General features: G+C 46.8%; 1 protein-coding gene across 5 annotated transcripts in view; it reads right to left on the reverse strand.

Moving 5' to 3' along the window:
- The window catches only part of kalrna (kalirin RhoGEF kinase a), a 153,687-nt gene that overhangs the window by 80,370 nt on the left and 58,075 nt on the right, over window positions 1-15,242 (reverse strand). For all 5 annotated transcript variants that reach the window (XM_080903834.1, XM_080903836.1, XM_080903835.1 and 2 more), the window contains 5 exons: window positions 15,121-15,219; window positions 14,911-15,042; window positions 11,375-11,497; window positions 2,746-2,937; window positions 2,452-2,621 (listed from right to left, as the gene is read on the reverse strand). In XM_080903834.1, the coding sequence (XP_080759960.1) occupies window positions 2,452-2,621; window positions 2,746-2,937; window positions 11,375-11,497; window positions 14,911-15,042; window positions 15,121-15,219 (716 nt within the window). The remainder of the gene's footprint in view (window positions 1-2,451; window positions 2,622-2,745; window positions 2,938-11,374; window positions 11,498-14,910; window positions 15,043-15,120; window positions 15,220-15,242) is intronic.

A 15,242-nucleotide genomic window follows, 5' to 3' on the forward strand; every position in this document is an offset into this window, starting at 1 on the left:
TCGGAGTGCACGCGGCTACCGCTTTGTATTAGTCCTGGTGGATTACGCAACGCGGTACCCGGAAGCAGTTCCGCTGCGCACCATCTCGGCTAAGAGTGTGGCCCAGGCACTGTTTCAGGTCATCTCCCGAGTCGGAATCCCGAAAGAGATACTGACTGACCAGGGCACGTCGTTCATGTCTCGCACACTGCAGGAACTGTACGAATTACTGGGCATTAAATCTATTCGGACCAGCGTCTACCACCCTCAGACGGATGGGCTGGTGGAGCGGCTGAATAAGACTTTAAAGTCCATGATTCGTAAGTTCATTAACGAGGATGAACGCAATTGGGATCACTGGCTAGACCCTCTGTTATTCGCAGTGCGGGAGGTGCCCCAGGCCTCCACGGGATTTTCTTCCTTTGAACTACTGTTCGGCAGGAAGCCGCGTGGGGTGTTCGACCTGATTAAAGACAGCTGGGAGGAAGGTCCGAGCCCCGCCAAGAATGAGATTCAGTACGTGTTGGACCTGAGAGGGAAACGCCACACTTTGGGGAGGTTGTCACGGGAGAATTTGCTCCAGGCTCAACAGCGTCAGCAGCGCCTGTACGACAGAGGGGCTAGACTCAGGCAATTTTCACCGGGAGACAAAGTGCTTGTATTACTCCCTTCTTCCAGCTCGAAGTTGCTCGCCAAGTGGCAAGGACCCTTTGTGGTCACACGGCGAGTCGGGGACGTTGACTATGAGGTCACTCGGTCGGACAGGGGAGGGGCCACGCAGATTTATCACCTCAACCTCCTTAAAGAGTGGAGAGAGGTTGAAACCGCTTCTCTGGTGAGCCTGGTTAAGGAGAGAGATGAGTTGGGGCCGGAGGTGCCAAATTCCATCATTCCTGCCTCCCTCCCTTGTGATGACCATCTCACACAGGCCCAGAGAGTGGACGTTGTCGCGTTACAACAGCGGTTTGCAGATGTGTTCCCCTCCCTGCCCGGCCGAACGTCTCTCATTGAGCATAATTTTGTAACGCAGCCTGGCGTGACGGTGCGTTCACGGCCCTACAGGCTTCCTGAGCATAAACGGCAAATCGTTCAGAGGGAATTGGCTGAAATGCTGAAAATGGGAGTGATAGAAGAGTCGCACAGCGCCTGGTGTAGCCCCATCGTTCTTGTGGTAAAGAAGGATGGGTCTATACGGTTCTGTGTCGACTATCGCAGGGTGAATGAAGTGTCACGTTTTGATGCTTATCCCATGCCCCGGGTCGACGAGCTCCTGGATCGGCTGGGCACGGCCCGTTTTTTCACGACACTGGATTTAACCAAGGGCTACTGGCAGATTCCCTTGTCTGCCGAGTCCAAGGAGAAAACGGCCTTCTCCACTCCGTACGGGTTGTACCAATTCGTTACGCTTCCGTTCGGCTTGTTCGGAGCCCCTGCCACCTTTCAGTGCCTCATGGACCGGGTGCTGCGTCCGCACGTTGCATATGCTGCTGCCTACCTGGATGACGTGATCATCCACAGCGACACCTGGGCGGAGCATGTGCCGCGGTCCTGGAGTCCCTGAGGAGGGCGGGGCTCATGGCCAACCCGAAGAAGTGTGCGGTTGGACGGAGGGAGGTACAGTATCTGGGGTACCACTTGGGGGGCCGGCAGGTGCGTCCACAGGTGGAGAAGACGGCGGCTATCGCATCCTGCCCGCGCCCCAGGGGGGGGGGGGGGGTGTAGGGTCGGCCGGACGGCCGGAGGAGCGGAGGGAGAGAGAAATCAGCTGGGACCGACAGCTGTCAGACTGTGTTCATATCATAACCTGGGAAAACTATGAATAAATGTGGAAGCTGGTGATAAAGACCTGTGTGTGTGTGTACCTGTGTATAGTGCATTTCACAGGAAGGAAATGATGTTTCATTAGCACATAAACACAGAGTGCTGATCAGTATGAAGACGGGACATGAACGGCTGGTACTGGACAGATGCAAAGGCACAGCAGTTCCACCCTCCTGCAGTAAAGAGGCATTTTATAAATCAACTGTAAACTCTGGACTTTCCCCCAAAGATCATTTCAGCTTTTTTCTCAAAATGATCGTTTTTTCTTTTACTGGTTTCTTCCAACCAGTTCACTTTTACAGCTTTCCAGCTGGATGCTCCAGTTAGTCCAACACTTGTCTGTTGTCCTGTCTCGGTGTCCGACAGGATGGATGGAGATCAGCTGTGCGGGTCCTGACACCACCCCTGAACTCACTGCTCCACCCCTCCTGTTTCTGCTGCTATCACTGTTTCTGTTATTGTGCTTTGATTGAACATTTTGTGTAGTATTTATGTGTCTGTGTGTTTTTATGACATTTGCAGTATTGATGCTACAATCTGAGATGCTCTATTAACTTTAGAAATCCTCATTTCACTACTTCAGTTGTTAGTTGGTGTCAGCTTCTCTCTTTCGCTCTAATACTGTCACAATAAGAAGAGTATGACTGTTACCTCAGCTGCTGCATTAGTTCCTCTCCCTCTTTAATCACATTGAGCGTTGCCTCCAGTGTGGCTGTTTGCTGCTGCTGGAACTGCTGGATCAGAGTCTGAACTGAGTCCACAGAATCGCAGCACACATCGTCCAGCAGCTGCTTCTGCAGCTCCTCCATCCACGACCATAGCTGGATGCAGACACGCAGACAGAAATGATCGTCAATGCAAAGAGAGTGAATAACTTCAGGTTGATGCTTCAACACACATCTATCACCTGTCTCTACATGGAATAAATAGCAAAACTGTCCCCACCTCCTTAGTGTGTGTGTGGAAGGAGACAGACATGTCAAGCAGCAGCTTCCTGTGTTCCACCCGGCGGACAAAGTCCTGGATTCGCACTTCCAGGTGTCTAGCTGCCTTGTAGATTTCCTCCGGGTCACACTCTCCTGTCTGCGCAAGCTGCTCGGCTGCCTCCAGCAGCTTGTCTGCGTTGGTGTAAGTGTTCTGCAAGGTAGAGAGAAACATTCCCTTAGTTTGGTATAATGAACCACAGCTGGCAGTGCACGATACCAAAAAGCTGAGCGCAACCGTTTTTTGGTGCAGTTTTCCAGTTTTTATACTTCAATGTTTTTATCGACATTTCCAGCGTTTTAAACAGTCGCCCTGAGCAAACACATTCAGATACAGACCAACAATTGAATTCTGCACTGCTGTCCAATCACAGTCTCCATACTTTTTCAAACCCTCTGCCTTTCCTCTGACAGTCCAGGTCAGTTTGTCCAACATAACATGTGACCACTTTTCCTTTTGTCTCCAATGATTGATTCTTCCAGCCCCTAAAAGTCCAAAAATCAATACATATTGATGAAGCAGGGCTCTCTGGGTAGATGCCCAGCAGACAGTGTTTGCACCACCTGTACTCCAACTGTCACGATACCCGGAGACAGATCATGTGTTTTGTGTGAGGAACCAAACGCCGACCACAGGACACAGACTGAGAGGAACTGAGGGCGTGCCGTTTATTAAGGCACACTTACAAACTGAGAAACACCGACACTGGGAAGAACTTATACATAAACACAAAACCCGGATCACTAGGAAAACCTTGGAAATGTTGACATAAGAAATCTCGCAGTGCAGCAAAGGTCAGGGGGAAACTCGCACAATATACACAGACAGGAGGTGATCGGGGAGTGGAACCACATGGGGAAACAAATTAAGAGTGAGGAGACAGAGGGAAGCTCAACAAAGACTGTCAAAATAAAACAGGAAACACAGAGATGCCGACCTGAGACACGTGGGCACGACACGGAGGCAAAGCATGAATCATAATGAAGGAAAACCACAAAACTCAAATATATCAGAAGAACTCAACTCGAGGTTCACAGGAGCTGGAACCAAAGACCCAACAACGTCTGCACTAGCATCTGTCAGGATTTGTGGAGCTCCGGACAGTCTCACACACACTGACACAAAGTATCCAAATACTTCAAACAAACATCAGGAATATCAGGAGACCACCAATTCAGTTTTCAGGGGTAAGGTCTCATTGTCATTGACTCCTGTAATCATCTCAGTCTTGTGTGAACGGATTGTTCCCGGGCGTTTAAACATCTTAATATCAGTTTTCATTGCCTGTAACCTGTTACTGACAGACTCTTGGTCAAAGGCAGCAGTTACATTATAAACACTGAAATGTGTCTTTCTTTATCGTTTGGTCTTCACGGTGTAGGAGCTGTGGTTCAGATGTGAACGACTGATGTTTGGTTTAAATAAACTGTCTCAACTGCAGGGATTTGAAAAAAGAGCTTCTTAGAGATATCAAAGTTTAGACACAGCCGATCATACGGGCGCTGTTTGAATGAAGAGCTGCTATGTTCTGAAGCCTTTACTCGCCCATAGTTTAAAGGCTCCTAAAGCTCTTCCTGCTGAAAAGGATGCATTAAAAAACACGGTTTGGTGAATCCTTAAAATGTTCAAATGGTTGTTTTTATATCGGGTTTAATTCTTAAAAAATCATGAACATGAATCAAAACATGAATCCTCCTTTTGCATTTTTAAACAGTGATTTTGTTATTTGAGAATCTCTTTCCTCTTGATGTAAATATAACATTGATCCGTCCGTTCTCTTCCACTTATCCTTTTCCAGGGTCGTGGGGAGTCTATCCCAGCTGTTTCAGGGTGAGAGGCGGGGTACGCCCTGGACAGGTCGCCAGTCTGCTGCAGGGCTAACGGTGTGTTCACACCGTAACACCAAGACACAGACAACATTCACACTTACACTCACACCTATGGGCACTTCAGAGTAACCAATAACCTAGCCCCACTAACTGCATGTCTTTGGACTGTGGGAGGAAGCTGGAGTACCAGGAGAGCAGCCACACAGCAGGGAGAACATGCAAACTCCACACAGAAAGACCTGATGCTGGAATTGAACTCAGGACCTTCTTGCTGTGAGGCAACAGTGCTGACCACTCATGATTTTGTATAATTTATTCCGAAAACTGTCCAAATGCATCACTTTGTTTTATGAGGTTGAAGATCAAATTTCAAATCAAATTCAAATTCAAATTTTATTTGTCACACACACACAACCATACACAGTATGACATGGGGGTGAAATGCTTGTAGCTGTACAATGCCCGACCATTAAATGACAAAAGAAAAGTTTTACAATATTTACAATTTACTACAAAAGTTTACAAATTAACTTAGGAATTTACAGTAAAGAATGTGCAAATAGCAGAAGAGATTATAAAGATAAGGATTATAAATTATAGGAATTATAGGATTATAGGAAATGTGTGGTGGTGCGTGTGGTGATGTGTGGGAGAGTCCAGTCTTATAGTGACGTGTTTGGGAGAGTCCAGTCCTACACCTGGTTCAGGCCCCGAATAGCCTGGGGGAAGAAGCTCCTCCTCATTCTCTCTGTTTTGGCCTTAAGGGAGCGGAGGCGCTTCCCAGACCTCAACAGTGAGAAGAGTCCATTGTTGGGATGGGAGAGGTCCATCATAATCTTCCTAGCTTTGGACTTGCACCGCTTGGTGTAGATGGGCAGCAGGTCAGGGAGCTCTGATTGAATGATGCGTTCTGCCGAGCGCACCACCCTTTGCAGATCTCGTCTGTCCTGCTTGGTGCTGTTCCCAAACCAGGTGCAGATGTTTGACGTCAGGACGCTCTCGATGGTGCAGGAGTAGAAGTTCTTGAGCACCTTCAGTGGCAGATGGAAGTCTCTAAGTCTTCTGAGGAAGAAGAGACGCTGACGGGCTTTCTTAACCAGGGTGTTGATGTGACAGGACCATGACAGGTCCCGAGTGATGTGGACACCCAGGTATCGGAAACTGTCCACTCTCTCCACTGGCGTGCCACTGATGATGAGGGGTTTGTAATTCCTCGCCTGCTTTGTAGTGAAGTCCACGATCAGCTCCTTAGTCTTGCTGACGTTTAGGAGGAGGTTATTCTCCTGGCACCAGGTCTCCAGGTTCCTAATGTCCTCCAGGTAGGCCGTCTCGATGTTGTCGGAGATCAGGCCCACAACAGCAGTGTCGTCAGCAAACTTGACAATGGAGGTGGTGTCGGATGTGGCTACACAGTCATAAGTGTACAGTGAGTACAGCAGGGGGCTTAAAACACAGCCCTGAGGCACTCCAGTGCTGAGTGAGATGGAGGGGGAGACTTGTTTTCCTACCCTCACTGATTGGGGTCTGTCTGTGAGGAAGTTGAGGATCCACTGACACAGTGATGAGCTGAGTCCTAGATCCGTCAACTTGGTGAAAAGCTTAGAGGGAATTATTGTGTTGAATGCTGAACTGTAGTCCACGAACAGCATCCTAACATAATTCCCTCTGCCAGTGTCCAGGTGACTCAGGGATGTGTGGAGCAGGTGAGATATGGCATCGTCTGTGGAACGATTAGTCCGGTAAGCAAACTGAAGTGAGTCGATGGTGGGAGGAAGTGAAGAAGTGATGTGATCTCTCATCAGTCTTTCAAAACACTTCATCACAATTGAAGTCAGTGCTACTGGACGGTAGTCATTGTGGCAAGCGGGCTGTTGTTTCTTTGGAACAGGGACAATAATGGACTGTTTGAAGCACGTGGGAACCACAGCTTGGGCCAGGGAGAGGTTGAAGATCTCCGTGAACACCGGTGCTAGTTGATCAGCGCAGGCTCTAAGGACCCGGCCAGGGATTGCATCTGGTCCTGCTGCCTTCCTGGTGTTCACCCTCCTGAAGGTGTTCCTCACGGCATGCTCTGTGATGACGAATGCATTTTCTTCACTGGTGCACTCCGAGCGCGCGCAGCCGTTTGTTGTTTTAATTGCTGCGGCGTCGAAGCGAGCATAAAACGTGTTCAGCTCATCAGCCAGTGAAGCATCGGCATTCATCATTGAAGAAGCTGGTCGTTTATAGTCCGTTATAGTCCGCAGTCCTTTCCACAGGCTCCTAGAGTCGCACTGTCGTAGCTGTGACTCTAGTTTTTCCCCGTAGCTCCGCTTTGCCTTTCGGACCGCGCTGCGCACGTTGTAGGACGCAGCCTTGTATAGGTCCATATTACCGGAGACAAGCCCTTCATTGTAGGCAGCGGTGCGTGATCTCAGAGCGTCGCGGATGTTTTTATCCACCCACGGCTTCTGGTTGGGAAACGTTCGGATGATAGTTCTTTCTGCTGTGTCGTCCGCTAGTTTCCCGATAAATCCCACAACCGCTTCCGTAAACATGTTGATGTCATCAGAGCTGCGCCGAAACATGTCCCAGTCTGCGTCATCCAGTGCGTCCTGCAGCGCGGCCACCGATTGGTCCGTCCAGCGAGCGACCTCCCTCCTGATTGGTGGTTGCTGCTTTAGCCTTTGTTTGTAAGCAGGCATGAGGAAGATGGCGGAATGGTCCTATTTCCAAATGCCGGCAGGGGCTGAGCCTTGTAACAGTTGTAACAGTTCTTGTAGCAGTGGTCTAATGTCCTCGTGCCCCGGGTGGGGCAGTTGATGTGCTGGTGAAGGTTGTGAAATGTCCGTTTGAGATTCACTCTGTTAAAATCTCCCATAACAATGAGTGCGGCATCTTGGTGAAGTGTTTGTTGATGTGTGAGAGCCTCATGTAGCTCACATAAGGCAGTGTCCGAGTCCGCGTGAGGCGGAATGTAAACAGTGCAGGCAATGACCGCAGTGAATTCCCGAGGGAGATAGAAAGGGCGACACTTAACGATCAAAAGCTCCAGATTGGGCGAGCAAGAGCGTGTGAGTGGGGAGATGTTTGTGCTGTCGCACCATCTGTTGTTCACCATCAAACACACTCCACCACCTCTTTTCTTCCCCGACTCCATTGTCCTGTCCATGCGGTAAACCGAAAAGAACCCCGTCGGCTGCACGGCGTGGTCTGGTATCGCTGGGTTCAGCCAAGTCTCAGTGAAGCAGAGGAGGTTGCAGTCCCGAATGTCTCTCTGGAACTTGATTCTGGCTTTGAGGTCATCAAGCTTGTTCTCGATGGATTGAACATTGGCTAGCAGGATACTGGGCATGGGTGCGCGGTGTGCGCGAGCCCGTAGCCTGTTCCTGATGCCGGCTCTTTTACCTCGAGGCCGTCGCTTAGGGCCGCGTCCTTTGTTCTCTCTCAGGATCTCCTTTGGCCAGTTTGGGTCCGGAGTTAAACATGGTGAAATGTTCGCGTATTGCAGACCAATAGAAACCAGAATGTCTCTACTGTAGCGGATTTGTGTGTTTTGCATGATGCCCATGTAAGATTATCGCAGATATAGCAAAAAGTGACGAAAAACTGCAAAAAGTGGAGAAGTTAGGGCAGAGCATCCAGCACGGCAGCCGACCTCACCGGCGCCATTTTGATGTATTTAGATACTGCCAGATTTGATAAGAAGAGGAGAACATCATCGGGGTAGAGATATATAAGATGCACTTGTCATTCATTGGATCCCAGTCAAAGCTCGGTGTACTCTCAGTGCTCCAGGCCGAGGGCCAACAGCACTGGTGGAGGAGGGCACCCTTGTTGGGCAGGTCGCTGTTATTGGTTTAGAAGTCATTCCATTTGTTATGCCTGCCAATCGGCTCTGTGTATAAGATTCTGATCCTCTTGAGAAACACAAACCAAAACCCAATCTGGGAACCACATTAGATGGAACCGGCCGTTCAGTTCTATCGAAGGCCTGTTTAGCATCCAATGATATCCAAGTATCTTTAGTATCAGTTTTCTGACATTATGTGTAGTAATTCTTATATTATGTAAGAAACTTTGAATAAAACCATTATGTAATCACCTTCAGAAGATTCCTTATACATTTATAGAAGAGGGCGTAACCTTTGTTCTTTGAATTTTTCAGGTCCTGGTGTTTTGCCACTAATGTGCAGTGTCTCTGCAAGGGCCTGATGTCCACTTACGAGGACATTACACTGCCACAGACTAATGTCCTCTTATGTGGATCTCATTTTTCTCAGAAACAAATATCAGGTAAAAAAAATAAAAAATCAGGTGATTCTTTGTTTTTACATTCATCAGGTGCCCATCAGCCCAAACGGCACAGAGAAATTAAAAATGCACTCAGGTCTTAGGAGCTTAACTATGCATTTAGGTTAAACGCTGTGATTCTGCAGGTGTTCATATGTGTGCGACTGTTTCTCTGTGTTAGCTTTATGACTGCACAGGGTGGACCCGCGTCTCACCCTACAGTGTGGAGGGGCTCCAACCCCCACAGAGAGCTGGACAAAAGGTCGACTGATGGTCCGACACAATAAATACATCAAATAAATGCTCCCACACAGAGGCTACGTTCACACTGCAGGTCTTAATGCTCAATTCCGATTTTTTGATCAAATCCGATTTTTTGATCAAATCCGATTTTTTGATCAAATCCGATTTTTTTACAACAGTATGTTTGACTGATGGCCTTAATGTAAAGACTTCAGACTTCACGTTTCCCAATTTTTGCTTTAAGTTATTTTGTTATTTACATAATAATGTCGATAACCTAATAATGATCCTTATTGCTGTTTTAGAGGAGCGCTGCTTCAAAGGATAGCTGCAGATTTCTGTCAGAATCTGCAGAGACAAATAAAATGTTCACGTTTCTCCAACGTTGTCTTCCCAACAGTTTCACTGGATGGCCAGGAAGTGTTCGTGATGTCTTCTCCGGCGCTGATAATTGGCGTCTGTCTTCTGTCAGTGACGTAAAAGACGGATTTAATACGACTTGACCATCAAACGCTTTCTGAAACATCGGATATGTATCGGATTCAGGACCACATACGAAAGTGACCCAGATCGGATTTGAAAATATCGGCTTTGTGCCGTTCACACTGTCACACCATGATCGGATAGATGGTCGCACAGGGTCAGAAAAATCGGATTTGATGCGCTTTCGCCTGCAGTGTGAACGTAGCCTAATGTAGACTCCATACAAAAGGCTACAATGTTATCTTGTCAATAAGCTGCAACAACCAATCACCTGTAATAAGTCTGTAACTGCTCATGGACAACCAAGTGAAACAGACACAATCCACATACCAAACGTTGTACACACATATTTGCATTGTTAACAGAGTTTTCAGTGTCATCATATTTCATATTAGGACGTCCTAATCAGCCAACACGTCTTTGTAGTGAAGCAGGCGACTGAGCCAACGCTCTCTGAAGAAATGAAGGCTTAAAGCCGGGAGGAGAAGTTGGAAGATGAAGACTTCAGTGGGAGTAAAATAGTATTTGAGTCATTCTGTTTGATGTTCGGGAGGCTCAAATGTTCCTAATCAGATGAGGAGAGCAATGACACAGCATCACATCACAAAGCAAGACTTGCAGACATGTGCCACGTCTTTCTGTTTGTGCAAATATACTTAGATATTCATCTGACATGTGCTAAATGTATCCATGTTGCAAAAAGGAGAGTGAACTAACGAGGGAAGGGACAGAGAGACATGTAAACACTGGTGATCTGAAGGATAATCCTAATCCAGAGTGTAAATATCCGATCATACAACTACTCTTTATAGGATTACCACTCGCTTCTTTATGGGATTATCCCTTTACTGTATTAACCAGTGTAATAGATTCCAGTTACACCGATGCTTCCTGGTACTTACAGACAGCTCTGACATGACTGAAGTCAAAAAGGGCAAACTTTTAATAAAAGATCAAAACTTTTTTCCATATGAAGAGAATAAAATGACAGAGGAGAGATGACAAAAAGAGAGAACATCGCAGCAACAATAATGTTGTACAAGGACCTTTATTGTCTGAAGCCTAAAAATAAATCAGCCCTTGGACTTTACGCCACACGGCCCCGTGCACCGGCAGACGAGGGGGCCAAATCTGACCGACACGCGATCCAGTCTTCACAACTTCAGCTGCATATAAAGTCAAGTCAACATCCATTTTCATCTCACATTAAAACCAACCACAGCCGACCAAAGCGCCAAAGTTAGGACTGCAAAAATAAACACACAATAAAAGATAAAGTTAGGCGGCCGAGTGAGCTGTTCATGTGAAGTTTCACACGTGCACGAGATTAGGAGCAGAAAGGCTGGACTGATCGTCTTCAGTACCAACACTCGGCTGTTTGTTTAACACATGACAAACTGCAGCGGTGAAATTGAGGAATGGATGTGGATAACATCTTCTGCAGATCTTTCAGAAAAGCCTTTGACCATATATGGTCGTGTAAAGGCATTTCCTAATGCTTCCACCAGCAGACACGGTGGTTTAGAAAATTTGGAATTAATCAGGGCAGATAACTAACAGATGTTTGCACAGTGAGCAGATAAACGTGATTAAAAACTGGGCTGATTTTTTTGCTTCTTCTAGGCAAAGCTGACCTTTTTTATTTCTACTGCTAACAAGACCTGGACGAATTGGACCTGCTCCTTTCAGCTAAACTGCAGCACAACATAACAAAACAACAGAGAAGTGGAGCCTTCAGAGTAGGATCAAATCCAGTAACTTACCTGAGCTACATCTTCGAAGTCGTCGTGTCTCTTCTGCAGGGCTCGGGCTCTGTGGAGGGATTTCCCAACGCCCGTGTGTTTGCTGAGGAAAGCCTCGCCATGGTTTTCTATCCAGTCCATCACCTGGACGGGAGAAAACACCTTCTTTAGATCATCCCGAAGACACAGCAAAGATTTAAGGTCACCTGCTAAACCTCTCGTTGCTACTTCCAACTCTTATTCTGCCGACATGTGTAGAAATGCACAAAATGGTCTCAGAGCTCATGAATAAAGAATGAAATCAATGAAACCTTCATGATCTGGGTGGGAAATGTAGGTCAGTGCAGCTGAGAAGAGCAGGATGTCTCCATGCCATGTTTTTCATATACGAGTGTGTTATGAGCTGTTAGCTCTGTGGCTTTTGTAGCCTTTTCTCCCCTGGACAGTAACCCTAGTACTGGTTCCAGTTCATCTGAGACTGGGAATAAACAATGAAAAAACATGTTTTTGGCCCTGTAAAGGTTTGAGAGCCACTAAAACTCTGACTAAAATAATTTGCTGAAAGAAATTGTGATTTCTTAAAATATATTATTGGCTATTAAGTGGCATAGTGGTGGTCCCTCCTTTCCACAAGGGGGTAGTGGGTGACCTGCCCCTAGAATTTCAATGTACAGACTCCAGAGTCAACCTGCGCCTCCACAGTTTGGTTAACTGAGAAAAGTCCTACGAGTGTATGGTTCCCTGCAGCTGACTGGTTACTTGTTCACTTGATTCTTGTATCTGGTGACGTCAGAATGTTTCCACTGCTACCACTGCTGTGTGCCATGTAAGATCAAACAAATCGATGCCTCTTTTTTAAGGCACAAACATGATGTAATCAGAGTTTGGACATGAAACCAAATGTTGGATCTCTCACTCATTACCCTCTGAGTCTCCTGCAGGACAAATATATGTATATATAGCTTGTACATAGCTGTGTAAATACAGTGACAATAATTTGAAGACATTCAGATCTCCAATGATAAATGGAAATGAGGTGCACGGTGTACTAACAGAGGCCCATTCTTTCCATTAAATGTTCATACTGAAATATTGACACATCTTCATTTCTGCATGTTATGCATGACTGCTGCAATAAAATATGAACCCAGGCAACCCATCTTCTGTCCAGTAAGACCAGCAGCTCAGGCAACCTCTGGATCCTAAGGATTAACATCCAGCCTGTCGCACATTAGCAAATTATGTGTTTCAAGGCCTTGAAGCAACAGCGTGCACTCATGATGTCAGTGCAGCAGCTGGAGCCACAGAGACGTCAGTGTAGGGTCACAGTGCACAGACTGAAACTGCAGCTGGACTGTCTTTGGTGATCTGCACACATCGTACGCTCAGCCTTCACGTCTGCATCTCTCACTCTTCATCTCTGGGGTCATGTATATCCTGTAGCATTAGCACTCGTGCAACAGCCTTTTCTAGTGATTTATGCACGATTGTATAAGGTCGCTCTCTCACTTTCTGTGCCTGTGCCTCTCCCTCTGGGGGCTCATAGAAAGTGATGCATGACAAGTACAACTTGCAAAGCTCTGCTTTAAGTGAATTTATAACCCACTGATATGATCTCTTCTTCAGTCTGTCTCTTTGTCTTCTTACTTCTCTTAAACACTCTCCCACAGTCTCCCCTGGGTTAAATAAATATTTGCATGGCGCCAAAACTTAGAGCATTCATCTGTGAGTTTGCAGCTCTAACTCGCTCTGCCAAGGCCTGTTTGTACATACACTAAATGCATCAGAGCTGCAGATACATCAGGCCTGTGCAAATGAATTCAATGTGCTGATATGTGTCTGTCCTCCAGAAAAGTTAAAGAGTGTGTTTATATTTCCCCAAAGAAATATAAACACACATATGTACAGCTGGGCCTTGCATGAAAATTCAACAAAATGGGATTCTTAAATAAAACCTCCTGTACTGTGCAAAAGCTTCACCACACATCATCACACTGACCGACCTGGCCAGCTTTTAGCAAACGCTGGCACCACCAGGACCTGCATGTTGTCAGAGCTGAGCTGGTAAATGCATTAGTGATTCCAGGCCAGTCACCGTCCCAACCACCTGCGTGCTTATAGCCAGCTAGCTTTCATGTGTGAGGTTAATTTGTAGAAGCTCAGACGTTCAGTCTTTGGAAAGCTGTACGGAGCTTTCTCCTGTTTGGTGCGGCTCTTCCTTACAGCATAGCTCTACACTCAGACGTGGAAAATACAACTGAAACATGGAGTAAGGTGCAAGAATGCCACCCCTCACTTTCTTTATTTAATAAAAATGGGAAATACTAACAGTGACACATAAATGGAAAGAAAGAACACTGACTGCTTCAATAAAGACTGAAAGTGCTTCACTGTGTTGCTTTCACTTGATGGTTTATTCCTTGAGTTTGGGACCTTTTTTTGCCTGCATGACTCATAGGTCATAGGTCAGTGTTGAGTGGATTACTAACCTCTCTTTAGTCCACTACTGATTTTAAAGGAAAACTATTGCTCAAGTCCACTTACATTAAAGTCAAAATATAAAGAAATGTGGGGGAGGCTGAGACTTTTGCACAGTAATGTTTAACCATGTACCTGCTGTTCCTTACTGAACCTATAGGTGGCACCGTCTGAATTGGATGCATGTGTTAAAGCCCAGCACACTATTGCTGAAGTTTGATGCAGAGACACTGAAAGTCGTTTCATGTTAGTGATTTTATTTAACAAAGAACAAAAAGCTGCTCAGGCAGAATTCAGAGATGAATGATGCGGTGCTTGGTTGTATCTCACTCCTGGTGCCTCACTATCTGACGCTGGGCTTACACCAGAGCACTTTGTCACCACAATGTTCCCACCACACACGTGGGAGACACAGAAGGCAGCAGAGAACGTGTGGTACGTTCATCACACACACATCGGTCATTGCTGTCGGTGATGCACGAGTGTCAATGTGTCAAACTGGAGCCACAGTGAAATGTGGGGTCCCAGACTGGGAGCCCATAGAATGGGCTGACTGTGGACCGTCCACACTAAGTAGAGTCTCCAGTGGGGCCCATTGTAGGCCTGCAGTGTATGTATGCACAGCATGCCCACACTCTAGATGTGGACTGCAAGCTTGCCCACAGGAAGCCATGTGGGGGGACCCCCAAAACTGCTGTGGGCTTTGCATTGGCACGCTGAGTTCCCTGCCCACACTGCCCGACAGTTACAGCTACTGCTACCCACTGTTGGCCAGCACGGGGACGTTTGCTAGGATGGGATGAGAATATTTCCATCAAAATCAAAACTGTAATCATTCTCCACCCTGTAGACATGTCCAGGCACGCGCGCCATGATTTCACCACACAGCTCAGGAGATCACAACAGAGGCGCAAGTGCAACGGGGCAAAATGGGTCTTCCACTGATAGATGGAAAAATAGCAGACCATCTGAAAAAAGAAGCTGGTCTTCAATGAGAAAAGAAGGACGGAAATATAACGTTTTTATGGATCTGTTCTCAGAACCTTTTGGTCACACCCTGAACATTGCTGTGTGTTTACCTGTTGGACATCTTGCTGGAATACACAGAGCTGCAGTCTCTGGTGCAATCGGACCTTTCGATGTTGCCAAATGTTCTCCAGACGCCGCTGATGGTGAAGAACCTCATGAACCACGTCCAAGATACAGTGCACCTACAGAGAAACACAAACGTTAGCTTAATCGGTAGATGGTGTAGGCATGTTTCCTATTGGTAACACAGGGACACTGACCGCTTTGGAGTAATTTGCAGTGGCTGTAAGAGATTCCGAGTTGCCTGGACTGAGAGGCCTCTGGAGGACATCCAGCAGGGCTTTACCATCCTGACTCACCTGCAAACACATAAATCACATGA

The sequence above is a fragment of the Rhamphochromis sp. 'chilingali' genome (genome assembly GCF_963969265.1).
Source record: "Rhamphochromis sp. 'chilingali' genome assembly, chromosome: 14".
NCBI classification, from domain to species: Eukaryota; Metazoa; Chordata; class Actinopteri; order Cichliformes; family Cichlidae; genus Rhamphochromis; species Rhamphochromis sp. 'chilingali'.